A 26,630-nucleotide genomic window follows, 5' to 3' on the forward strand; every position below is an offset into this window, starting at 1 on the left:
TGTTTACAAAATGGGAAACGCCATCCAGCAGTACCATAAAATGCAATACACGGGCTTTGCTAAGACACAGAAAATACTAACCAGTACTTATGCAAAAGTTTAAAATCTATCTCATTAAACCTCATGTGCGTAGCACTCTTTGGGCTAAGCTGGACACCTTAGAAAAGGTTGTCAGGAATGTGGAAATGACTAGACAGTTGCTTCTTAGAGCAATTGAACCCTTCCCTGGCAAGCACTGGTCACATTCACAATGTGTACTTAACTCCAGACAAAAACTTTCATTACTTTGGTCTGGGAGCACCTGAGTGCACACTACTTGGGAATGTTTGGTGTATTTAGGATTGGATACAGCGGCAGGACCAGGGGTACTGGTGTTTTCATGCATTACAATAAATTAATCTTTCACCCCTATTTTTTATTTAAACATGCCTAGAAAGTTCAGCACTTTCACATAAAACTTGTTCATTCTCTGTGGTCAGGAGAAGTGAAAGCACAGTGCTGTCAATCGTAATTTCAAGTCATTAGATTCACGAGACAAACCACAACTATAGGATTTCAATAAATGTACAAAACGACCTACCCTATACAACTGCTGTTGTGCTGTTAGGTTAAATTGGAATTAAATAAGACATTCTTGTAAATGAGTATTCTTGCGAGTTCTTATGATTGTCAGTTTCTTAAAGCAAGTTGTCTTGACAAACGGAGCACTGTTTTGAGAAGTGTATCTAGGCATGCACACTCTAGCTGTTTTACTGTCCCTGGGACCACAAAATACTGAAACAACAAAAACAGCTCCGTGTCTCAAGCTTTCAAGGTAAATAACTGGGAAGCTCTGCCCAACAAGTCCAACAGGGATTCAACAGCAAACTTTCCAACACCTGGGAGTGCAAACCTTTGAATTTCACAATTTTGCTAGGTATAAACAAAAACATAATACTGCATGTCCTAGCCACCCATAATGCACCGAGTTGTGCTAACTGTACACCATTTTGTCCAGTGCATAGAGGACACGCATTCCAAAAAAAAGAGCATGCTTGTAGCATTTAATGCGAGTCGAGATTCACATTTTAACTGATCGCAATCCAACCACTTGTTATGGCAAGTGAAGTCCGCTCACAACTGAACTAGCCTCTACTTCTCCATATCTGTGCAGACTAAATAGCTGAAGACTGCACATGTCATGCCTTCACATGATCCATAGCAGTGACAATATGAACCTAAAATGTAAAAAAAAAAAAAATTCATTTGTAGAAATTGAACATTCTTTGGGAAGTTCGGTATTAACTTTGAGTAAACCGTGTTTAGAAGGGCAGAGCTCCCCTATAGCAATGCAAGGGAAGTTTGATTTCAATTAGGTTAATCTCCACATCAGTTACACAACAGAAATTGTGTAGGGTGCAGTCAACTTCAAAGCAGATAACACAAATATATCTGGTTGCAATGCATGTACATAACACAGCTGATGCAATACTTGTACTAACGCTTCCACCAGGAACACTCAAGCCAACCAGCCACTGAACCTGTGAAGTACACAGTAACAGCACACTTGGTTTGAAACTGTGCTTTGCCCCAGTCTGTACAGCAGTCCCTGTGGTTTCACTTGGCAAGGACAAGGACTAACGGTCATGCTGGACAACACATGTTGTCAGTGATAAGCACGATGTCTATGCCGTAGCGTTCAACCAGCTCCGTGAGGAACAACTTGTCTCCATAAGGGTCCAGGCCCACCCTCTGCATATGCTCTTCAGTCCACAGTTTTTCAGGGCTCCTGGAAACTTCCAGCAACTCTTTGAAGAGTTGAGTGTTCTGGGCCATGAAGAACCTACCCAATTAAAAGTCCATAAGGCAACAGCTATGTCATCCATTATGAGGGCATGCAAGGTGGTTTCAAAATTTCAATTGAACTGTAGAAATGTGTAGTACTCCATGCTTAAATAGACAGTCCAAGCAACTGCTCACTGGAATCTTGCAAAATAAAATCGATACATGGAGGGTGCAATACTAACTGCATGACCGCCGATATAATGGCACGAGAAATACAAATAGGTCTGCGGTGCTTTCACGGCAACATTGCCATAATGGTGGAGCCTGCAGATTAGGAACAAAATGTAATGGAAACTGGAAATCATCCACAATGTCTCTTAAAGGGAAGCTGAAACGGTTCTGTATATGAGGAAACACTTAAGTAATTTTCATTTGACCTCCAAGATCTCGAATAATTATTTTAATTTAGAGCATGGAGGCTCGAGAAAATCATTTTCAAAGTACCGCTGAAGGCCCTCCTTCCCAGAGCACGACATCACAAAAGGAGTTTTTTTAATCTCCGCTCTTGCGCATCTTCTCAAAGCTAGGCACGCACGTCCTCTCCATTTTTAAAAAGGGCAGAAAAAGACATTGTGACTGGTGCCAGTGCGGGGGAACATACATGGCAAGCTTGCGATTGCATGCGCGGCCCTCGAGCGACATGTGCTTGGCGGCCGAAAGATCCTCTTATGACATCACAACTGGTCAGAGGTTTTAAGTGTTTTCTCGTGTTGTTACATCTTCGGGGAAAACAAACATGATATTAAGAGTCATGGAGTAAAACTACGCAAAAATCAACCTCTATCTCATTTTTTTAAAGTGTTTCAGCTTCCCTTTAAGACTCTGGTGCAAGATCTTAGACCTTCCGTACCCAGTGAACCAAGACTCGTCCACTGCCTCCAGATCTCCAGCCAGTAATGGCTGACATTTAGACCTAGAAGAATGCAAACCGTTAATCAGTATTTCTCATTTACAAAACTGATCACAATTTATGGTAAGAGACGTCGGTTGGATACCTGAGGTCTAGGAGGTGGCTGTACTTTAACCTGTCCGCAACACTCAATTCCAACAGTCTTTGATGCATGGAAGAATTTGGTTCCAAATTTTGCTGGTCCACATACAGATCAAACAAGTTTTGTTTTGACTCAAAAATTTTCTCTGTGGTGCCTGGAATGAAGAAGTATTTTACAGGAATTTGACTAGGTGCTTGTCAGCCCAGAGAAGGCAAAACATTTCTCACAAGCAACGTAAGCAGACTGTTTTGCCAGGACGTCCACATCGGTGACGTTGATGTAGAAGTTGGGCGGGCAAAGGCACGTTTCGATGTCGGGATAAACATGTGCGACCAGAGTACTGGTGCAGTACACTGCAAGTCCAAGAGAAATAAGCAATCAGACATCTGCAGGCTGGGAAGTGAGCAGGTACCATGCACTTACCACGGTAACACACCACCCCAATGGGTGGAGGGGAGAAGAAAAGAATGCGTTTCTTCAGCAGTGCAAACTTCCACAGCAGAAACACTTTCTCCCCAAAGTAGTTCAAGAACTGAGAGAAGCAACCTGCTGGGTGAGTTATCTGAAATAAAATGTAGAGAAGTCCTTTATTATTTGATCATGGCTAATTTCAACTAAGGTAAAAAATAAATTGGCTTCAGCGCAACTCGCGCTCTAAAGTCACTAGATTCTGGGAAAGTAGCGCCATTGCCTTCCCTAGCCAGGCACAAACATACTAACATGATGCCCAAACCTCGCAAGGTGATAGGTTGATCAGTCTCTTTTGGCATGGTAATCGCCATTTCGGTCCACTCAAATCCTTCGAAGCCTTGAACGGGTCGTTCTGAACCAATTGCGCCAAGATCGCTATTGGCGACGTGTGACAAAAAGCGTCGCTGTGATCCGCCTTCTACAATTGGCCAATTGCTCACTATAACATCTTAAGTAGGGTTATTTCTGCTCTCATCGACGGAAATAAGACTCGGCTCTGGCGACGTTGATGTAGGAACGACTAGGCTTCCACCGCACTTAATTCTCGCTCCTAATAATCTTGGTCATAACATCGGGGACAGGAGCCATAGCAGAGCGCCACCGAAACATCTTGCTCCCAATGGAGCATCATCGTACTGAAAGCGTTCTTCGCCAACAAATGCGTCTTTGGCTCTGCGTACGCACTGCACTTATCATGCTTATCTCCACATCTCTTACAATGGTAGTATTGTTCATGCCTATTTAAAGACAGGAAAATTAGTTTTGAACACTGCCAAACAATATTGCCCATTTTTGGATAACAAAATCTCTGTATTCAAGAAATGTCTTTTATCAAGCAACCTGTCACTGGGAATTTGGATCAGCTCACAGAGAATGGATAGGTCAAGGAGAAACTGCTCAAAGTGGCAACCATACGAGAAGCTTAATGCTACTTTCCCAGAATCCAGAGCCGTATATACAGAGAGTTTGGCCATTCATTGGGAAGTATAGAAGGCAAATGAGGAGACGTCATTGGCCAAAAGCGGGCTGGGCGTGTTCCAGGGCATCTTCAGAAATTCGAATGCGGCCAACCAGAAGCCGGAAATAATACTTTGACGGTGGTAGCAAGAAACAGAATAAGTGCGTCGGAGTAACTCTCGGTGACTGAAAATGTGGTGCAGGTGATGTTACAATCACGGTCATCCAAAATCATGGTGTAAGAGCGCGACTAGCGGAATATTCGACATAATCCATACACCAGGCGCCGAGGGCCGGGGATCTGCCGTCCGAGTGGTCACACACTGTCCAAGCAAAACAGAGTTCGAGCGGCACATACATTTCTTACACCGTTCTGCATGATCATAATCAAAACATCACATGCATCCTAATTTCAACCAGGAAGGGTTACTACATTTAACTCTTACGCGCTTATTAAAACCATATACCTATGATTAAAACAGTTTCTCGCTACCACCGCTAGGGGATTCTTTTCGGCTTCTGGTTGCCCAAGAGAGCATGTCAAGCCCTCTTTCTGCATCTAGTGCACGCCCTGGCTCTGCCCACGCCTACCATTGACCAAACTCTCTCTATACACGGCTCTGCCAGGATCCAGTGACATCAGTGCCCTCTATGCGACTGGTGGCTACTAAAGAAATCTACCTGGTCCGGGAAGACTAGCGGAGCGTTCTACCAACTGAGCTAATCGGGAGCTGGCAGCCGGTAGAGAAAACTGGTGTTGTATGCCACCAGTTGTGATCATTACCACCGCAAGGGTGAGAGATCAGACGTTATTTGTCCAATCCAGTCTCCACTTGGGGACTTCCCCTGAAAATCACTATTTCAACCAAAATAATCTGCTTAGTTTGTGTTCTTTATTTTCTTTTTCAATTTAATGTATAATATGTATTTTTCGTAGTAAACTGCATGAGCTGAACTAGGTAATCAAGATCCATGACTATGACCCCACCTGCATGGAATGCATGCCATCACAGATAGTCTTGTAGGGACTCAGCTCACTGCTGGCTTCTAGTGTGGGGCGACTGCAGTGCTTTAAATAAAATTGGTCAAGATCGCTGTACAGCCCTGGGCTTTCCAGCAGGTGTCTGAAATAAGAAATATGAGATAGAGCACTACACAAAGTTGCACCAATATGTAACAAAAGCTATGAAACCGTATCACAATACAGCATAATTGTACCAAACGAGTTGGGTACACTGGTGCACACATACCTAACTTGCTTTTGCAGGAATGGCTTGTAGAGGTGCAACAATGAGTAACTCTGTGCCAAGACTCCTATTGATTTCATGCGTGCCCCACGCTCTTTCTCGTTTTCTACCTTCATATTCTCAAAACAAGAAAGTCCGTAGAAGTTGCCACGCTTGAAGTAGCTGGGAAGGTAAAACAGAATACCAATGTTCCAGTTGACTCGCACTGTGGTTAAGAAAGCTGGGCCTGGTGATGGCTTACATAAAATCTGTATGGACCCTGTGTGCTCCACTTGCCATAGCCTTGAATTCTATTCCTGATATGTCTAGCTCTTTGGGTGTCCACCACTCCACGGTGTTGCCTGAAAAAGAGAACAGTGCAATTCTGAACGTTTCGCTTTCCTCGCGTTACGAATGCCAGAACTTCAGCATTACCCGTCCACCCTGAAACGTAATTCCTAAAAATCACTCAACAATTTCAATCGCTAATCCGATCAGAAAAAAAAAAATGTAAACGAACAGATTACACCATCTGGCAGCCGAGCCAACTGGGTTGCTAACGGCAACTGCTGACTTACCAGCTCGCGTGTCAAACGCAATCACGAAGACTCCGACGACATCGCGGTATATTTCACCGACTACTCTGTCACTGCTGAAGTTGTTGGATGTGCTCGGTGGAAGCGGCGGGTCGAGCTGGCACTTGAGGTGGCAAGCGAGATCGGCGTAACTACTGTAGCCGTCAATTTCTTCACCATCTGAAAGCAATGGAGCTCGATCCGTAGCACCTCTTCTGCGCGCCATGCTAGTTGAGCGCTGCTTCCACGGACTCGTGCACAAGCTATTACACTATGACTGCATCACTGCATTCGCTCCGACCAACATACGACACCAAGACCAGCCATGACCAGCGATTTTGCGCAGGTTTGGGCGGTTTTGGTTTGGTGGTTTGGTTGGTTTGGTGCGCGCTGAAAAAAACTAACCGGAAGTCCCGTGATCTTGTGACGCGTGCACACAGGACTCAGGAGCACGCGACGCGACTTTCGGATTGGATTGGATAGAAGAGCGCATCCTTTCCAAGCTCGTTGATCCTGATCCCACTGATCCTTTCATGGATAGTGCGGATAGTGCGTGTTGGAACTCGCTGGTATGCTGAAGCAGGCTGAAGAGTGGCAGGTTGTGCAAGCAATACGAAAGGATCACTGTGAACCAAGCTGTGTGCTATAAACCCAACTGTGGTAAGGTTTTGTTTCATGTTACGCTGGCCGGTGTAAAACGTGAAAGAAGCGGTGGAAGTATCCTTCAGCAAGCCTTCAGCGCTTTTGATCAGTCGCTTTTGTCTTTTTTTTTTTTTTTTAGGTGAACGGGGGTAAGGTTTTGTAACAGATGTTTTTATTTAGCTAGCGCGTGTTCCTTCAGCATCGTGAAATGTAAAAAAGATGAGGAAATGTTGTGCAATATGTCGTGCGGGTGCATTCGAATACATTCGAACAGTTGGAACGTTCGAAAACTGCTCAAACCTTTCTCTATTTTTTTTTGCAGGGGACTGACGACATGGCCGAGATTAGCAGCAAAGAAAAACGAGAGTTGGAAGAAGAGATCCTCTACCTTTCCCGTATGTTTATCCATGCTCATATGTTCCTCTGATGAAACGTGATATCATTGCAATCTTGTTATTCCGAGCATTTGTTGCCTCCTGCAGTACCGCTGAGGCCTCCCCAGCGTTTGCAAAGCTCCCCGTCAACTCCAAGGTCCCCGCATCGTCCCTGGAGTTTTCTCTCTGTACACATCAATTGTCTTTGCAACACTGGGCGTTTCAAACAGTTCTTTGAAATTTAACACTGCTGCAATTTTGTCTATAGTGACGCCTGCAAACATTGTATACGGTAGCGCCATTCATATTTAAATCAATATACGTTTTTGTATGAGCCTCCAGTATTAGCCAACACCACCACTCCTTGTATGCTAGAGGCTTCTTGCCATTGTTTTGACTATTTGTGGCAGTTCAGGCCAACATTTTTAGATCTCCACAAGCTCAAAAAAAAAAAAAAAGTGGTGTTCGTAATTTGTTCTTTTCTGTTGCCTGCTGAGCAGGTAACAGAGAAGAGGTGTTTCTAGCGCACTGGCGTAAACACCTACATGGACAACGAAGACGGACCATTTTCGGACACAACACTCTTTTTGCACCGACTTTCACACAAACTTTATGTTTACCATAAAAACCCCGATAGAATTTCTCAAATGCAGGTAATCTGGATTCAACATTCTACCAACTCCGCAGCTTCTGTCCCTTGGGCAGTGTAGCGGGCGCCACAAAAGGCGCCAGGCGTTCTAGAAAGCTTGTCACCTGACTGATCGAGTAACATTGGTTCAGGTGGCATGTAGCCTCCAAAGTATGCAAGTTTTTATTAAAGTTTTTTTTTTAAATATAAATTGTGACGCCGAACAGCACTTGAAGTTCTGGATATCTGACAAGGCATGTCTGTAAATCATTGAAATAATGGGAAGGTTTGGCCAACCAATTTTGGAAACTGATACTATCGATCCATGCTGCAGTAGCTGCTGCATATCCGTCTTCACTTCGATAAGAAGTTTAATTCCGCTTGCAGAGGGATGTTGAAGAGGCTTGAAATACGATAGAAAAGAACTGCGACCTTGCACTTTGGAAGCGTCGTGTGAAGTAATTGCTGGGGAAGCTTGCACTAAAAGAAAACTAATGAAAAACCTCACCACCCAAAGGCTACTTCTTCATTCATGATTTTTATAGAATTGTACGTAACTTTATATCAGCTTTCACTTGTGAATGAGTGGATAAATGCGCATTACTTTCATTTCCTAAGAGTGGAGGGGTGGTGTGCGAACCGGTGGTTCCAAGGCTGAGCGCTGTCCTTCGGATCCCCAGCACACGGCTTCGAATCCCAGCCAAGTTGCCCACAGTCTGTAATCGGAATTTTGGTTGCCTGTCAAACGATTGCTAGGTGATTGAAACTAATCCTCAGTCCTTTGCTGGGGTGTGCCAGATGCCCTTCGTTGGTTTGTCATGTAAAACCCCCAAATTTGCCTTTAAGACGAGCAAGCGCACTCAACTCCGGTACCTTGGACTGCATTCATTGCTACGGAAAGTTGTCCCTGAGTGTAGACCATTGCACTGTTTGTCACCTGCCAATTAGGCAAGCAAAGAAGCACACACAAAACACACCAATATTTAGAATGGCAGCTTCCAGAAATCTATTTCTGGAATCCTACTTTGAATTATAATTTCTTCTATCTATTCTGTGTTTCTCACAATTTTACAATGCAACATAAACACCACAGCATTCTCAGACATATTTTCAATGCACTATTTCGGCTCCTTTGCATCTGCCTGGAGCTGTGCCTAGCAGCACACTGTCCCCTCTATCGACTTCATCGCTTGTTAACGGTGCTGTGCACTCCTTTGCTAAAAGAGCATTGAACCTGAAAGTGATCAAATCCGCAAAAGAAAAAAAAAAAAAAAAGAAAAAGTTATGATCCAAAGGATTCGGACCCAGACATTTCTCGACAAGAAGAAAACCAGAACTGCTCGTGCACAACTGAAGGGAATTTACAATTGTATATATCAGGTTTGCGAAGTAATCCTTGACTGTTGAGGTTTTTCATTTGTTTTCTTTTAGCACGACCTTTTCCTAACTTTGACTTTGTCACACATTCATATCGCTTGTATTTGAAGCATCTTCAATCTTCCTCTGCAAGTGGAATTGCATGTTTGTGTTATGTTTGTGTTATTGTTTTAAAGGTCACCCATCACATTGCGGTGCCTCCTGTCTTATGGAACTTTAGTGTTTGAGGCCTATTCAGGCATATGTGTCTGCTAGGACCTGTATTTTGCCACCGAAGAAGTGTGGATAAATGTATGAATGTATGGGGGCAAATCAAGCAGGAGCCCATGTGATTTCTTTGCAGGTTTAATAGAGAGCCACAAGCGAGAGTCCAGGAAAGAAAGTGAAGGAGTTAATGCAGCCGCGAGGCCGAATCGCTACAAACTGGTTAACTCCAGTGGTGCCAGCCAACCATCCATCAACAAACCATCAAAAAACCTTGTTTGTAAATCGGCACCTTTTAGAGGACAATCCAGTAGTTTCCTGTCAACTAGTACTGTGCCTGCAATATGCTCATCTACTTTTAAGCATGTAGCTACAAACCAGAAGTGCACCTTGCAGAAAACTTCCACAATGAAACCCGGTCCTGTAATAAAATCCAACCATGATGAAAGGCCGAAGCCTGCAGCAAGACCCAGTCCTGTGGTAGAGCCCAATCCTGCAGTTAGGCTTAGTTCTACGGGCAAGCAGAACCCCACTGAAAAGCCCAGTTCTACAGTAAAGTTCAGTGGTGCAGTAAAACCAACTCCTGTGGTGAAACCCAGGAAGAGATCACTGTCGACCGTTGTTCGGAAGAGCCGATTCAAGCTACAGAAGACGTACGCGATACCTAGTACCCCGGCCGACGTTTCGGCGTCCCCCAATGCAGCTGGGAAGACGTCGCCTGCGGCTACCAGAGGGCTCCCCGGTCGGCCAGTTCGCCGCTCACTGTTCCCATTCAAAGTGGGCTCCGTAGGACGATATGTGTATCGCAAGAGCAACGTCAGTGCTGCCTCTCCTCATCGTTTTGTGTCCGCACCCAACAAGCCTGGTGGGAGGAGCATACCCCCGAGAACTCTTGTGTCCAAATACAAGTTGGTGCGGGACAAAACCAAGGTACAAACCCCAAGCAGAAGCCTCGTGACAAACCTGGCCTGCCTTGGTGCGAGACGAATCGTCAAGAAGTACAAAATCAGCAATGTGAATCGTACCAGGTCTTCATTGTCCCATAGCAGGGGCCAGTCAGGTTTGTACTTTGCTCCACTATCTTGTGTCCCATTGTTTATACTTTGCTTGTGGCAGGTCACGTAGCCGCTCCAGCTCGAAGGTTTCTTTGGCCCCCATCATACGCAAGCACCCATTACTTTCACAAGCTTTCACAAGGAAACAGGGTTGGTCGGTAAGGCTAAGTTCTGTTTGCGTAAAGTAATTGTGAACTGCAAAATGAACAGATGGTGTGAAAGCAAGCTTTGCTGCTTCATTGGCATCTGGAAATCTTGGTAGCTGTTATGTAATATTCAACTTAATTTTTTCACAGGCTGTCCTATAAGAAAGCAGGAACGGAGGCGAGGGATAGTCGATCTCGGTACATCAAAATCGGCAGCATCACCTACAGGGCGTCACGAAATAAGCTATCCAGGACACGCAAGCGCTCCCTTCCTCCGACCCCTACTACTTCCAGAGGTAAAGCCATCATTTACATGAGGAATTTCAGTAACCTTGCATGCACCTTTATTAATGGTCTTAATGGTTTTGCTGTGGACTTTTGCCGCTTTTTCAACATTTGTTTGCTTTTAGGTTATGTACTATTAATTGTTGCACTGTTTTGTTTGTTTATTCATTTTTATGTGAAATCTAAAACCGTCAGGATTGTTTAGTGATTCATGGTTTGTTGGCAGTTTGCAAGCTTGTTCAATAATTTCCAACATGTTTCCAGCAATTTTTTTTGTGTGTGTGTGTGTTACAATTTGCGTTTCCAGCTGGTTGCTCGCCCTCCAGCGGTGGAAATGGGAAGTGCTCTAGTGAGGGTCCCCGGTTATCCTGCCGAGTGGGCATGGCGGAACTGCTCGCGATCATGGCTCGCGAACAGTCATTTCTGAATGCAGACGACACTCCTCACTGTCTCAATGGAGTGCTGCAGCCAGTATGGGATTGTACCTTACTAGGGAGTTTTAGTATTGTGTGTAGAAGGAAATGCAAGCGCCATGCGTTTGCGTTAAAGTTGCGCGCTCCACGCGCCGTCTGCGTGTCGTCACTATGTGTCAATCGAAGACCGTAATTTGGGCTCTGCGCACGCGCAGTCTGGAACACGCAACGTTAACACAAACACACTGTGCTTGCCTTCGCTCGTATACACAATTTTAAAGTTAATTATACCGTTTCACTGGTGTTTCAGCGCCAACGAAACTTGCTGCAGTGAGCAGATGTGCAAACGGGTAGGGCTTTCTTTAAAATTATAAAGGCTGAGGTGGGCAAAACAATGGAGCGTAAAAATTACAAAAAATAAATGTCCAAGAAAGTTTTTTTTTTTTGGGGGGGGGGGGGGGGGGGGGGGAAGGGAAGGGGGAAAGGGGGGGGGGGGGGGGCATTTGGTCCGGAAGGATTGGCGGCGAATCTGAAAGTTTTGACAATTGTCATCACAACTTTAATAGCACCATATGCTTTACTCACAATTAATTTCATTTGATGCGGATTCTTCACACTAGCTAGAATGTTTTCATTTATTTAAGACTATCTTTATTTTATAACTTGTTAATTAAAAATGCTCCAATTGGCACCAGTGAAGATAATTTTGCAACGTTGGATTGCCTTAGTTGTTTGAAGTTAGGTCATAAGGAACAAATTATATTAGAGCTCGGAAAATCTAGGTATCAAAATATATTAATTGTATTATAATTTACACAGCGGTAATGTAGGCCCTCATTAAACGCCTCAATCACAAAAATACGCCATTTAACCATAATGATAATATTAAAGGTCTCACTTTATTTTCCTTTTAGTATGTGAAAAACTCTGACATTGTTATCAAGACTGACATAAACACCGGATGTAATATAAGGTTCTATGCATCATGCATTTCCTTAAAAAAACACACAGACCTCGGTTGTCTAACTTGGATTTCGTTTTGGGGTTTTTGTAGTGAAGAGCCTCTCTTAATTTATATGTTTTGTAGACATATTCTAAACTCGTCCCACTTGGCGTTATTTTGAAAAATGTTTATTTATTGTTCTGGGAATAAATGCTAAAGCAATTAATCACCTAAATGCTCTAAACCCTATTAAATGGCCCGCAATCCATTATTTCAAATCACAATTATCCGAGTGAGAAAAGGCAGCCACAACACACAAATGCCAGCGCTGATTTTTTTCAACAAATGCAATGTTCTATGATACGCCTAAGTGTATGAAAGACCCTGTCTGTAAAGGGACACAGAGTTTGAGTTCGCCAAAACATGAAGTGCCTGGATTGGTCACTAATGTCACAAAATAAAGTTTCTGCAAACTATTTCTTTAGCTTAATAACTAAGCCGTGGGACACATCTCGAGTTAGAAGAGAAACTGAAGTGAACACCTATATGAAGAAATTCAGTCTAAAATAAAAGTTAGTTTCGCTTTCGTTCCTGAAATAAAAGGTGCCTCCTGGCGTAAATTGTACGCTAAACACCATTTTCGTTTTCAGGATAAAAAGGTGACCTGCGGGCCCAACACCCTAGCTTCCTTGTATAAGCGGAAATAATTTGTGTCGCTCAGTAAACCCAGCACACTGGACAGGCTCAGCAACTGGTATACCCCAGCACGCATCTCCGACCCTCACTATAACCGCCATCTTGGAAAAGGAGTGGCGCCACCTATAGACAATTGGAGTTGCGAATAGCTTTTCGTGGTTAAGACTCGAATAGTCAAGTGGCTATTCGTAGGCGACTCTTTAAAAAAAGTCATTTGTTTCAAACGCTGGGAAGAGTCAATGCATTGCTTTTGCATTGCCTAAAAGGAATCCACAATAAACCATAATATCTTGCACGCATGTCCAACTTGTAGAAAAAATGCAGTCCAAATGAGGTATTTGCACGGAGAGGAAATTGGATGGAGCAGAAAAAATCACTATGGTCGGTTACAAGTCAAAAATGTAGAAGCTCCTCCCATAACCGTGATGCGCCCGCTTCAAATCCATCCGCAGTCGAAAGTATAGTTCCCTGGAAACGCCCCTTATTCCGCTTCAATGAATAGATAATGGCTACAGAGTGATGCCAGCTTGTCTCCGAACAACACTTTTTAAGGAAGCGACCTTTGTATTCATCAGAGAGGGAATCGAGCCCCTGAAAGTGGCTTTTGTATACATGGCTTGCACTGACGTCACATTGCATACTTTTGACCACCATGTAAGAGGAGGAGAGGGAAGCTGCTTTTGTAAGAATTTTGAGTGACGGGTTAATCTTCTATAATCTTCTGGGAGGAGAATAGCCACGACTGGTGCAAATCCGGGAGGCACAAAGGAGGATCCTGATAAGAGGGGAGCTCCTTCTTGCCCTCTTCTCTGGTGGTCATCGGAGCGCTCTTTGAATGACGTCACGTGCAAGCCATGTATCCATCGGAGGGTGAACCTAACCCCCAAAGTTGTTTTTGTTTCCACCGGAGGGGGAAAATTCTAATCTCCCTCTTGTGGCTTCCACAACGCTAAGTCAAAGTCGAAAAATAAAGCAAATATTCACAGGAAGGCAAAACCCTCTCCCGCGTTGGCCTAGACATTACGGAAATGATGGGACGCTATTGGATGTGGAGGTGGCGGAGGGATATATGAATCCCTTTGAGGGGCATTTGCCGCTACCTTCTTGACCTGTAACTTACTATAGAAAATTGCCTTGTGAAGTCGTCGTATCACAGTTGATCATGTTTCCTCATGTTGTTCTCAGCAAAGAAGGCATGTGCATCCGGTGCTGTTGTTTGGTAGCATGTTGGAGAAGGCTTCACGAAATAATTTTTCAATGTTTGTATCTGCAGGGTCTTCGAGGCAGCAGCGAATTCTAGTGATCCGAGGCACGACCTACCACATGGACGTCTCAGGAAAGGTGCTCCGGAGGGCACCCGCGTCTTCGCAGAGTCCGGGAGCTTCCCTGAGCCGCATCGACATTGGCGGCAAGACGTTTGTGGAACGGCTGCCGGGAGTCTTGTCGCAAACTCCCTCGTCAGAGACCAGAACTTATCTCAGGTTGGAACTGTGCCCTTGTCTCGAAAGTAGCCTCGGAACACAACTAACAGTGCACCTCTTGCAGCCGCACGATCAACCGGAGCATCCACAGGATGCGTACCGTCAACACTCGCAAACTGGAGAGGAGGTCCGACAGGTACTGCATGTTCTTCAACCGTTTTGGACGGTGCAACAAAGGAGCCAGCTGCACTTACATCCACGACCCCGAGAAGATTGCCGTTTGCACGAGGCGAGTTATTTTCCTCCTCAAGTGAGGCTCCGCTCATGTCCCATTGACGTTGCACTACTGACATCTGATGCAGGTTCCTGCGAGGCACGTGCAAGTTGTCCGACTGCCCGTTCTCGCACAAGGTTGCCCCCGAGAAGATGCCAGTCTGTTCCTTCTTCTTGAAAGGCCGCTGCACCTCAAACCCGTGCCCCTATCGCCACGTCAAGGTCAATGCCAAGGCGGAAGTGTGCCGCGACTTTGCCGTCCGTGGCTTCTGCACAGAGGGAATTAAGGTGCGCCCTTACTTTGTTCTGGGGCTGGTGCAAACAGTTTTTCTTTCAGTGCAAGCGGCAACATGTCCTTGTTTGCCCCGAATACGCCGCAAACAAGAAGTGTCCCAGAGGAAACCGCTGCTTTTTAGCCCACCGCGACCAGGCAGCCAAGCGCAAGCACCGTGAAAAATCGGCTTCCCCTGTTGACTTGGAACAAAGGTCAGTGCCACAGTGGCAGTAGTCTGGGCACCACATTCTTGCTAACAGCTAGATGAACCAAAGGCTATGTTCCAAATCTTGCCCGAGTAACCGGTCTCCAATGTCAGGCAGTAATACCACGCGACATTGCGAGTAAACGATCAGAGACTCAATTTTGGAACGGCCGGGTTATCACCTGGACACTACACAGATTAGCTTCGTCTTGAGCTATGGCAAAAAGAAAACGTAGCTGCGATGGCGGAAATTAGCAGACGATTGTTTTGATTAGTCTCTAGTTTTGATCATGGAGGAAGCACTCTGAAAGAGAATAATATTAACCGCTGCAAAGCTTTTTTTTGACAGTGACGACGTGGTGCTTTCGGAGGTGGCTCCACTTGCTTACCATCCTTTTGGGCTGTATATTGAGATCAAAATCACTTCTTTCATTTAGACATCCAAAATTTTTTTTATTAATCATCACAATCACTTTAAGGGGGGACACTACCCAAAAAAGTAAATTTTTGAACCACTTGTCCGATTTAAATTATATTTACAGGGCTTGTTTCTGTTTATGTTGAGAACATTTCTGCCAATTTTTGCTAACCTGGGTGAAGTACAAAAAACATTGCAAACATTCAAAGACGAAAGTGGGCGTGTCTGCGTAGGAAAACTATCGTTTTGAAATGACTTATAAATTCTCGTTTTCATGTGTTACATTGCATTAGGACAGTTCAGAGCAGATAACTATGGAGCTATATTTCTATATTATACCATCTTTCATGACAAAAAAGCCACATAAACACAAATACAGTTTTTTAGATTTCCATCCTTTGTCCAAACTTTTAGTTCTTGAGCATGAAAAATGACAAAAATAAAAAATACAAGCTCATAGTTATCTTCCCCTTAAAATTTCACCCCAGAAAAATTCATAAAAATGAATCCAAGTTGCGTAATAACAAAACGATAGTTTTCCTAAAGTGAAATTTATGCCAAAAAGTGGGATGGAGAAAAATGCGTTCAAAGTGCTCCAACCTCCGCCTTTTCTTTAGCATCGGGGGACCGAAAACAATTTATAAAAAATTAACTATGCAGTGTATACTAATGAAACTTTCTGGGAATACTCTCTAGATGTTGGTGGTTGTAAATATGACATTTTTCAAAATCAACTTTTTTTTTGCAGAAATTGTTTTTTCTGGGTAGTGTCCCCCCTTAAGTTTAGTCCAGGTGCCCCAAACATATACGTTCCACGCATAGTAATTTGCACCGATTACGTCTTTGCTGAAATTTAAAATCTGCTTCCACACGGTGTAGCGGTACAGCACAGAGGGCTTTCTCAACAGTGAGGTTCTCCTTCTCTTAGTGTAAACTTTCATATTCCTCGGTCTCGTGTTATAGTAATAATCAGTATACACCAGCACATTTGTGCCATTACATTCCGTTTGCTATAGGGCTTGTTGACTGATCCTATACATAAAATCTTTGAAGCCCTCACTGCTTTACAAATGTTATCCTCTCATTATGCACACATTGGGAAAAAAAGACTTCTGCATCATCTACTGTGTTCAGACATCTTCAGCCTTGAATGTAAGAATACGGAGTTCATTCCAGCACCGAAGACGAGGATGGTGCACAGTCAATTTGTGCGTTGAAAATAGAAAATCACAATAACCACACACAGATGGCTCCACCTCATTTTCTGCCATTTCGAACGTTTGCCATCAAAGCCAATGAAGCAGACGAGCTTTGACGGCTGTGAGCGCAGAAAGCCACTGATCTCTGTCTATTTGCTGGATCGCGTTTGACCAGCTCGGTCTATGAACGGGAATGCGGCCACAGTCGGCCATCTTTTTGGTAGAGTTATATTATCTCTAGCCATCGTAGCAATATGGCAAACAGCGCAATGGCGGCAGGCTGCCATAAAATAGCCGTGGATCTAGTACTCTGTACCGTGGGTGATATTTCGTGCTTGATTGAAGTTGTTCAACGAAGCAGATTCTTGAAACCCGTCGTGAACGGCAGCCTCATCTTTGAGGACCCCGCGAAAGTTCTATGAATGCGCAGCACCGGGGGAAAGGAGCGCAGCTCGCTTCGAAAGCAGACTCCGTACCGGCGTCTGCTTTCGATGCGTGCTGTGCCGTTTTTCTCTGGTGTTGCGATTTCACAAAACTCGGGCTACCATTCACGCCGGGTTTCAAAAATATGTTTCGTCAAACAATTTCAATCAAGCACGAAATATCACCCACGCTTTTTTGATGGCAGCCAGCCACCACACCTGCCACAACGCTGCCTGCCATGGATGGATGATAGTGGCCGCAGCAGCTGTACCTTGGCTAGAGGTAATATAACTCTACCAAAAAGATGGCCGCCAGTGGTCGCATTCGCCGAGCGGGCAAACGCGATCCTGCAATTGTCATAGAGATCAGTGGCAGAAAGCAGATGACAAGCACACGGCGAACAGATCACGTGACGTCTTTATTCTGCGAGTAAGAACCACAAGAATGGGCATACGAAACATTTACTTTCAAGTCAGATCGAGTAAATTTTGGAACACAGTCAAAAAGATGCAGGTGAACTGGTGAAGCCCGATGAGCAAGCAGAGAGGAGTGTCGTCCTTTTAAAGAAACCTGTGCACAGATGCCGCTTTGACCTCGCTTTTCTATAGAGATGAAAATGCGGAACGGGAAGAGGACGAGGGGCCTGGTTGCAAGATGGCCCGAGGTCCCCAGTTCATTTCGCTCAAGCCCTACGAGTCTCCTTTGTGCACCCCAACCTGCCGACCTCCTCAAGGTATGTAATGGGTGCTCCTAGGGTGCCTACATGTTTCCGCTCCGCTTTAGGGTGGCGCCAACTTCTTGTTACACTTCCCAGATCCTCTCCCACCGCCATTTTTTCCCGCTTCTTATTTCGCTAAACGTAAACAACGTCGAGTTTCTGTAGTCTCGACACACCGGCAACACTGTGAGGCCACTTCCGTTTCCGTTCATGAGAGGAGTAGGAGGCTCAGCGGGATGGCGGTCGTCGTGGCTGTCGCTCTCTTTATTCGGGTGTTTCATATATTAAAGTTGCGAGCAGGAAGTGTGCGTTGCTTTATCGAAACGCGAGTTCCCGCGACAAAATGGAACACAACAGACCGGCATTGAACGCCGAAACCTCGTCGTCGGAACGAGAGCGGTGAGCGCTCCCTAGCCCTAACGAGGATTAGCGACTTAGTCCAAGCGCACGACCGGCGAAAGTGACAAAATGGTCGACGAAAACAGCGTTGGTTGCCATGGTGACGAGGTAGGCAACACTGGTTTGTCGGCAACAGGTATCACAAACGTTGTCGCCACCCTAAACAGCGGAAACATGTAGGCACCCTAGGTGCTCCATGTGCCGCCACCCCTTTCCAAGTCTTGCACAACCATTGCGCTTGACCCCTTCTGAACCAACAAAACAAAATTAAGTATTTTTACAAAATGTATTGCCTATTTTTGTTATTAGTATTGCTTTCTTTTCAAGCTCGCTAGGACCGTCAAATTTAGGCTAGTTTCTATGCATGCAACGGCAGATTAGTTTCGTTGGCATGCGGAAACGGTTCTATAACCTGTTAAGTGCAATATGTACACTTATAAGGTGCAAAAACATTATAAGTTAACCTTAACCTTATTGAACGCCGCCAACGAACGATCATACGGCGCCGAGAGCCGGCGTCTTTAGCAGACAATCTTTTCGACTCAAAAGCGGTGCACGTTCCGCAGGCGGCGACAGTCGCAGAAACAAAAACAGACGCGGTAACAACAAGGAACTGCAGTTCCTTGTCTGCTAAACACGCCAGCTCTCGGCGTTGTATGCTCATTCGTTGGCGGCAGTTGGCGTCGCGACCGCTTGCGCGTGCGCCAACCGTGCGAAACGGCGCCGTGTTGTTTGAAGACCAGTGGCGTTGCTGCATTTCCATAGGAGCTAAGCCTTTTTCTTTCTTTACTTTTTCCTCAGGTAAGTTCGCTCTTTGCAAATTTTACAAAAAAAATGCACGATCCGTGGGCAAAGCTGCACAAAGTCGTAGCGCGATAGGTTAAGAAACCGAATTTTGCGGTCGATTTAAGCCTGGCCTCTTCTTGAATCACCCTGTCGAGTCACTGCCAACTTGAGAAACACAGAGCGGGGCCTATTTTGTTCACGCTTCTGGCTACGTGATTTGTGCTTTGGCGTCCATGCCGGCTAACACCGCAATATCAGTGGCTGCGGAGACGTTTAAGAAATGTCTTGCATTTCTTGAATTGTCAGAGTATGCACCATGACTTCCTTCTTCCTCTGCTTTGCGAGTGAATTGATAAACGCGCTGAGCTAGATCCTTGCTACCGGGAGGAGCACATTAAAATGTTGCCGATATTCTATAATAGATTTTCACAAATGTGCTCAAGGGTAGATGTGCGAGTATATTATCATTAGTCATAGCATAGGAGCAAAATGTTCCAGCTTTCCATTTTTTTTTTTTTTTTTAACATTATATGTTGTGCTTTGGCACAACCACGTCAGTTTTTTTTTTTTTTTTAATGCGTTTGTGTGTTGCGCAAGCTCATGAATAAGCTAATGTAATAAAACCATAGCATCAATTTTTCATCTGAGAGATTCAAAAAAAAAAAATTGCATTCATACTGTACACACCAGATGTTACCATATACCAATTAAAAGCAAGCTGTCACACACGGGCTGGCGACACTGCTAAATATATAACAGAAATTCCCCTTGTGCTAAAGGGCATCATCCGCTGGTCGGGAAAGTGAGCATACGACTCTGATATAAAGGTGCGAGTTCGCCTGCTTTAATGTTACAATGAATCTTATTTTTAATTTAATTTTTAAAAAAAAATTTAGTAAAATATTTAACAAACTTTAGCTTGATCATAGTCATAGTCTTTGCAGGGAGTGAGATACGTATTGCAGCGGGGAAGCATATACAGTTACTCTAATAAGGTCTATTGCTTCACTACTTATGCCAATTGCCTGCTTTAGCAAGCAGCTTCAGTGCAGCTGCAGTGTCTTCAGCCGTGATTAGGTGGTTTTCTGCATTAATTAATTGAGCTCTTTTCATCATGTCCAGCATTTGAAAGGTTACACATGAATTAGTCCTAATGTATGTTTTTTTGTTTTGTCTTTTACTCCATATTTTGAAAATCCAATGACTTGCAGCGGACCAGAAAGGGATGAGAATCCGCCCGGACTTCCTTTCATGAGGGGCTCGAAGGTCAGCGTTGCCTGCTGCTAGTCTAGTGTTCCTGTTGGTAAGACAAGCTATAATTGAACAGTTTTTCAGAATATACCAAAACACGGCAGAGTGTATATGTCATCTTGTTTCACAAAATTATGCACATGTGTGGCTGGAAAAAAATAAAATAATAATAAAGTTCATTGTTCATAGTGTCGGGATGTCCAGTCGTGCAGAAAGTGGTCACTCTCATAACACAGTTCCTCTTGCAGCATCTGTGTCCTGCAAAGTAAGAATGGAAAACGAACAACCATTAAATGTGATTTCATGTACAGCCTCGTAAATAAAGAAGTTTTTTTTGTTAGAAAAGATGGTCATAGTTTTCCTCACAACGCCGTAGTGGTAGAAGTCTGGGGCGAGCTCATAGAGCCAAGACGACTCGACAACAGTGAGGTTCCGCATGAATTCTCGACTTGTGTGCACCAACTCGCCAAACACGACCCTGCCGGGAAACGCCCAATTAAAAAGTGGGAACAGTGCACGGTTCATTCCTCCTACCCATTGCATACAGCAACGCTTCAATGTCAACAGGAATTAGGGCCCATAAAATATATCGAATGGTACCACTCGCTCCTTCAGACTACACATAACTGCGTGTTTGCCACTTCACCCAAAGCACACCGTTCTACCTCTTGGTGAAAATTGTTGGGCAAACGGTGATTTCTGTCTCGTGTCAATGCAGAGGCTTTTGCTCCATTCTGAAGCAATTGCGAGTTCACGAGACTGCAAACATTTAACAGCCCCTGCTGTATGTGACACGTGGCTTCTAAAAGAAAAGTGACCTCGGAAACAATTAAAGAAAAAGCTCACCACTTGGGCTGCTTTTGGGTGTATAGCACAGACGTTGGGTGAATGGCAAGCGTGTGGTCACCACAAACTGTCCGGTACTCTCCCGAGTAGTGGAGGTATGCAGCGTTGGCAAAGTACCCTGCTACGATACACCTGCACACTGCATCGGTGTCTCCTGCGATGAACGACGCAAAACAGCTCTGTAGTGGCAACAAGCATGGGCTGTGCAAGTAAAAGGCCCCTACCTTCGCAAGAGACGATCGGCACTTTGCACTTCTGAAGGAGCTTGTGAAGCTGCTTCCGAATTTCTGTGGCCCTCATTAGTCCCTTGTAGTTGAGGTACATCTGGCCACACCACTGCTTGTCTTTCCCTTTCTAAATCAATTTGACAAAACTTCAGCTATATGCTTGTCTTTCCCTTTCTAAATCAATTTGACAAAACTTCAGCTATGTGAGAGGCTAAAATAAAATCACATTCCTACCTGGATGAAAGCATTGTAGACATTTAATAGGGTCAGCAGGTCCCCTTCGAGCACAGAAAACTTGTACTTTGCTTTTCTCTGCAGAAAGGCAGTTACAACCAACGTATACAAATAAATATCACATTTGGCATTATCAGTTGAGCTGCTTGAAACTTCAGGGGCTTCAAAGTTTGACCCAAGAGCACAAACATGTAGCTGTGGAACAGGGTTCTCCCCAGAAATGTTTGAGATGTGGACATCTGACAATTTTTATGGTGTTGGAAGGAGAAGGTGTGGTGTGTGTGTATGGGGGGGGGGGTGCGACGACGATTGCTGCAATTTTTGGTCTTCATGGCACTTGCTCTACCGTACAACAGTGATTTTGTTTGCAGGGATTATGCAGTTCTGTTACATAGTGCCACACAAGTCTGCTAAACAACAATCTGGGATGTCATGCATTTTCAAAGTCAGCATTGTCTTGTCCAGTAGAGGCAAAATATAGAGTTTGGCTGGTCATGGTAGAGATAGGCAGTCAGCCAGACTGGTGGGTGGCAAAACCACTGTCCCCCACTGTGGGGAGAACCCTGCTGTGGACAAAGCTCGCATGAACCACACACAATCGCAACCAAAACACCGGAACCTAGAGCGCACATGTTCCGCAATGTTGCGTAGAGGAGACTGTCGTGTAGTATGTATGCAATACTCCTTCATGAACTCGGCACTCGAGCCTTCCAGTGTTGCAGCTCTCTGCCACTCAGTGTGCACGATGATTGCAAAAGGTAAAGGGCCTGCTTACCGCTTCTGCTCTCCTATGAGATGGCTGCAGGAAAATAGATTCAATCTGTAGCATTGCGACAATTGTCAGTGCTTCTTGGGAGCACCCAAATTCGCCTATACAAAGTGTGGGGAACAAAAAAGTTTAGGCTTTATACAAGCTTGTGGGTCAATCCTTCTTTCAAGTTGTAATTCAAAAGAGCTTACCTGATGCAAGCAGCATCTTGGCCTGCATTGTAGAAACAGGAAATGTAACCATCTTCATTCCAAGCTCGGTGAGGTTGCCACTGCTGTCAAGCGCTGGAGGTGTAAAAGTTAAAACAAAAGTATGTCCGACCAGTTGGTTCATCCGAGAAGCTAAATGTGCCAAATAACATGGACGAAGGAGAGATACAACAGGGGACTTTGGTCTGAAATACTACACAAAATAAAAGCAACATACCTCCAAGAGCATAATCCAATTCCAGTGCATTGATGACAATGTTGGATGGGGGTGCCTAAAATATATATTGTATCAAACGACGAGATTGGAGATTCAGATACGGTATGTAAAATTGGTATAGAAAGAACATACAGCAGGAAAGCTAAAATGAGCAATGTTATCCACTCCTAGGGATTTCAGTTGTAAAATGAAAGTTGCCAAGTTGCTGCGCTGAATTTCAGGAACGGTGTGCACTGGGAGACATTTGAAGTCCTCCTCTGAAAATGACGAACTGTATGACCATTTCAGACTTAACGAGTGAGAAGCTCAGCCTGAGCTAGGATGTCTACTAACCCCTGTACAGCCTGTACACTTTGCCCGAAGATACTCTGCCTGCACGGCCTGCTCTCTGCTCCGCTGAAGACTGGGATGCCGGGACCACAACTAAGGCATCTGTGCTTGTCTTTGGATTGAAGAAATTCAACTTCACAAAGCCACTGTCCACCACTGAAATGGAAAAAAGATGGATGAATGATTTAAATGGTGTTTATTTGTTTTGAATTTCACATGCTTCTGTATTTCGCTTTGAACTTGGTGGTGATACTTGTAACACCACCAAGTTGTGCACATGCTTCCCTCTTCACTGAATAGGAAGGTGTGATTCAATGGGTGATGTTAGGATTATAAGGACCAATTTCTTCCAGGCAGTTAATATTTAATATATGAGCACCATCTATCTGAAGCCACAAAAAAATAATAATTTCTAAAGGTGCATTACATAGCTACAATGGCATGGGCATCACAAGACGGCTGACCTTTCATTCTGATCATTTTATAGGCTTCAATATTATTTTATATTAAAGTTGTTTTCAACTCAGGAAATTCCTATTCACTGTTATGTTCACTTTGACCTCATACTAAAGTGTTGCACAACCCTAGATACTATTTCAAATTGCAGCACTTTGTTAAAATAATCACATTTTTTTGTTAAAATACTCGCATACATTCAACACAATAATGTCCCACAGCTATACTGATGGCTCACCATAGACAATTCCATTAATAGTCACCGACGCTTCGGCAATATTTGTGGCGACCACAACTTTTCGGACCTTGGGGCTGAACGGCTCGAAGACTTTCATCTGGTACAAACGGAGAAACCAAAGTGGTTTGTGCACTCTACAGAATTATACTGGCAGCTCACCTGTTCAGATTGAGGTAGTGATCCATACAGTGGCAATACATACATACTTGGAACACCAGGTGTGTTCTTTGTGTTTCTCGAGTAGTCCCTACAGAAAAGAAGTTTCAACATCATTTACTAGAACTACCTTTCAAGTCAAAAGACCAGTTAACTCGGCTTCAAGTTACAATATCTGTGGGTAAACCCATGTGGATAAAAGTAAATAAATATTGACCTACTTCAGGAGGTTGGTAGCCTCTTCCACTTCATCCTGTCCAGTTAAAAAAACGAGTACATGACCCATGCGCTGGCTTTCGTGGATTTTCATGACCGTTTCGACAGATGCCTTGACATAGTTTGCAACAGGATCGTTGAGGTAGTAGACTTCAACAGGATATACTCTTCCCTGAATGCTGAGGATTTCAGCTGAGATGCTCTTGCTGAAAGAATAAACTGATCTCAATGACTGCCCAAAAACTGAAATAATCTTGTTCCAGTTTAATAAATATCCGTACTTCTCAACCTCGTCTTGGAAGAAATTCTGAAGGGCCTCTGCTTCGAGCGTTGCAGACGATACCAGGAGCCGGAGATCGGGTCTTTTACGAAGAATTTTCTTCATCAGGCCCAGGCACATGTCTGTCAGAAGACTTCGTTCGTGGGCCTCATCCAGCATTATGACAGAGTATGACGGCAGGAGTGGGTTGGCCATGATTTCATTGACGAGGATTCCTTCTGTCATGAACTGCGGTTAAATCATGTATTAGGGAAACGCAAACTTGTGCAGTATTTTTAGCATCAGCTAATAGAAAAAAGTAGATTTTGATTTTATGAACCCAGAATGGAAACAAGAAAAATGACAAGCAGAAGGTCTCTACATTGTGGTTGTCGTCGTCTCGGGTTAATCGTGCACGAATAGAACTCTTTACAAATGCATTCGATTTTGATGAACGTTCTGAATAGATACAAAAAGTCGAGCTAAAGCGAATGTATGCAATACTTTTCTGAAGATGCAGGTCTAATTTTTGTGAGAACGCAATTTGCCACGTTCTTGCATATGTTTACCTTTCTAAGACACGGCCAAGAAGTCTAGCGTGTGTTCTCTACAGGCATGACAATGCGTGACGATAGAACACTGCAAAGCATTTGGGCAAATCCAACCTTGATTTTTGTGTCTTGCTTGTCAAAGCAGTCGTCGAAACGAACGCAGTAGCCAACCTCCTGACCAGCCAAGCATCCTTTCTCTTCTGCCACTCGCTTTGCCAGCTGCATGAATTTCGTAAGAAAAGGAACAATCACTTCACCGGTGCTGATTGACAAAGTGTCGCCTAAAGCGGTATACGCACCGATATGGCAGCAACTCTGCGTGGCTGCGTAATTCCAATCATCTGGCCTCTCTGTGCCCATCCCGCTTCCATGAGGTACTGCATTACAAAAGAGACCATGATAATTGGTTACATTCGGGAGTTGCTACTTAAATACCCCTTTCGAAATCCTAAAGTAGAGTGGTGTGTGCAAGACGCACGATGAACTGGCAAATTCGTAAGTTATATAAATTGTCACTTCTAGACAACTGTGTTGGCTGCCCTGAAATATTACGGAGTTTTCAAAGCTTTTAAAGGGGCTGATGATGATAAGAATTATTTAAACTAGAAAGTTGCAGCACCGCAGTAGGGCAGGTAAGCCCGTAGCAGAAGGCCTGCGGTGTCAGCACATGTGAACGTAGACTCTCCTAAGCTAAGCGTACCTGAGGAATCTGAGTGCTCTTGCCGCTGCCCGTCTCTCCGGTAACGATTAACACCTGGTGTTTCTCCAGAAGGTAGAGGATGTCGGTGCGGCTCTGTAATCATCAGCAGCTTTAAAACATCTAGCAACAAGAAATCAAGCGCGTATGCAATTACCTTGAAAACGGGCAGCCTTTCCCGTTGCTGGCGAATAGAAAGCGATACATTGGGATTGTACACCACGTTGGTGTGCTCCGGGGTGCGTAGAGAGTCTTCGACAATCCATTCTTCGTTCAAAAACTCCTTTTTCCCCCCTAAAAGCGGTTTGTGGGAAAGAGCAAGATCACAATCGCTCGTTACGTCAACGCTCGCGCTTATCAAAACTACGGCTCCGTTCGGCCTTACCTGGCTTCTCGAAGACTGGTCTTAACATTGTTCAATCAAAGCTGCTGGCTCGGATAACCGCCCGCTGTACAACAACGAAACATTTGTTTCAAACCTTCAACGAGCTACATTCACGCGCTTCCCACATTTCCAGAGATTTGAGCTTGTGTGCATGCTCAGGTTGCACTCGTTTACACGATTAACCAGCCTTTGAGTCGCGCTGTCGTCGTAGAATCGTAGAAAACTCCGTCAACTCCGTGTTCCGTGTTGTATAATCGAACACAACTTGACGGATAGATGGATGGATAAATAAATGGTTACTCTTCTCTTTGAATCGGGCGGCGACTTGCGCCACCTAGCCAAGTAGTGTTTTGAGTTCAACATTGAATCTTAACTACGTCCAATTAAGCTACTTTAAGCTATCCATCCCTTGATTTTCGTTGCCATTCCTCTAACCTTCTTTTACTGATTTCTACCTCCTGAAGACGGTTTGTTTCACCGTTCTCCTTGACTCCCAAATCCCTGAGGAAGTCAGCCTCCACGCGCGATGTCCTTGGGTGGCCGAGCCCACTGGTCAGTGGCCGAGCCCAATGACATGCTCTGGCATTTCGACACTCTCCCCACATACCGTGCAGGGTGTATCCACCTTTTGAAATTTGTCCGGGTTCTAGGAACCCCCGTCCTAG

The 26,630-nt window shown here is 44.5% G+C and overlaps 3 protein-coding genes across 3 annotated transcripts; 1 reads left to right on the plus strand and 2 right to left on the minus strand.

Annotated features, from left to right (window-relative positions):
• Positions 1-1,225: 1,225 nt before the first annotated feature.
• Positions 1,226-6,512, minus strand: LOC8039110 (DENN domain-containing protein 11). Its single transcript, XM_029969114.4, has 9 exons — positions 6,049-6,512; positions 5,733-5,832; positions 5,495-5,653; positions 5,233-5,368; positions 3,240-3,378; positions 3,044-3,169; positions 2,820-2,970; positions 2,675-2,737; positions 1,226-1,822 (listed from the first exon to the last, which is right to left on the minus strand). The coding sequence occupies exons 1-9, from the start codon at positions 6,269-6,271 to the stop codon at positions 1,624-1,626; spliced, it is 1,296 nt and encodes a 431-aa protein (XP_029824974.2). The 5' UTR covers positions 6,272-6,512; the 3' UTR covers positions 1,226-1,623.
• LOC8039111 (zinc finger CCCH domain-containing protein 3) lies at positions 6,469-20,520 on the plus strand. Its single transcript, XM_029969117.4, has 11 exons — positions 6,469-6,705; positions 7,010-7,082; positions 9,410-10,330; positions 10,387-10,483; positions 10,622-10,767; positions 14,082-14,289; positions 14,354-14,518; positions 14,592-14,790; positions 14,840-14,988; positions 17,630-17,754; positions 20,136-20,520. Exons 2-11 carry the CDS (start codon positions 7,022-7,024, stop codon positions 20,177-20,179), a joined length of 2,115 nt encoding a protein of 704 aa, XP_029824977.2. The 5' UTR covers positions 6,469-6,705; positions 7,010-7,021; the 3' UTR covers positions 20,180-20,520.
• Positions 20,279-26,630, minus strand: LOC8039112 (probable ATP-dependent RNA helicase DHX35). The gene is made up of 19 exons (XM_029969118.4): positions 25,966-26,630; positions 25,738-25,874; positions 25,584-25,676; positions 25,183-25,260; positions 24,998-25,102; positions 24,355-24,581; positions 24,079-24,279; positions 23,861-23,948; positions 23,702-23,798; positions 23,011-23,163; positions 22,810-22,934; positions 22,678-22,732; positions 22,443-22,535; positions 22,258-22,352; positions 21,483-21,560; positions 21,246-21,375; positions 21,022-21,175; positions 20,542-20,653; positions 20,279-20,433 (listed from the first exon to the last, which is right to left on the minus strand). Exons 1-19 carry the CDS (start codon positions 25,991-25,993, stop codon positions 20,401-20,403), a joined length of 2,082 nt encoding a protein of 693 aa, XP_029824978.2. The 5' UTR covers positions 25,994-26,630; the 3' UTR covers positions 20,279-20,400.

This window comes from Ixodes scapularis, unplaced genomic scaffold (genome assembly GCF_016920785.2).
Source record: "Ixodes scapularis isolate PalLabHiFi unplaced genomic scaffold, ASM1692078v2 PGA_scaffold9__187_contigs__length_104089568, whole genome shotgun sequence".
In the NCBI taxonomy this organism is placed as follows: Eukaryota; Metazoa; Arthropoda; class Arachnida; order Ixodida; family Ixodidae; genus Ixodes; species Ixodes scapularis.

Excerpts from the sequence above, each read along its gene's own strand:
- LOC8039111 (XM_029969117.4), top strand. The coding sequence starts at position 7,022 with ATGGCCGAGATTAGCAGCAAAGAAAAACGAGAGTTGGAAGAAGAGATC. Across the intron at positions 10,768-14,081 it reads GACCCCTACTACTTCCAGAG|GGTCTTCGAGGCAGCAGCGA; the intron begins GTAAAGCCATCA and ends TTGTATCTGCAG. Across the intron at positions 14,791-14,839 it reads TCTGCACAGAGGGAATTAAG|TGCAAGCGGCAACATGTCCT; the intron begins GTGCGCCCTTAC and ends TTTTTCTTTCAG.
- LOC8039110 (XM_029969114.4), bottom strand. The coding sequence starts at position 6,271 with ATGGCGCGCAGAAGAGGTGCTACGGATCGAGCTCCATTGCTTTCAGAT. Across the intron at positions 3,379-5,232 it reads ATGGCATGCATTCCATGCAG|ATAACTCACCCAGCAGGTTG; the intron begins GTGGGGTCATAG and ends ATTTTATTTCAG. Across the intron at positions 2,971-3,043 it reads ACAGTCTGCTTACGTTGCTT|GCACCACAGAGAAAATTTTT; the intron begins GTGAGAAATGTT and ends TCTTCATTCCAG.
- LOC8039112 (XM_029969118.4), bottom strand. The coding sequence starts at position 25,993 with ATGTTAAGACCAGTCTTCGAGAAGCCAG. Across the intron at positions 25,677-25,737 it reads AAAGGCTGCCCGTTTTCAAG|AGCCGCACCGACATCCTCTA; the intron begins GTAATTGCATAC and ends TGATGATTACAG. Across the intron at positions 24,582-24,997 it reads AGCAAGACACAAAAATCAAG|TTCATGACAGAAGGAATCCT; the intron begins GTTGGATTTGCC and ends ATTTAACCGCAG.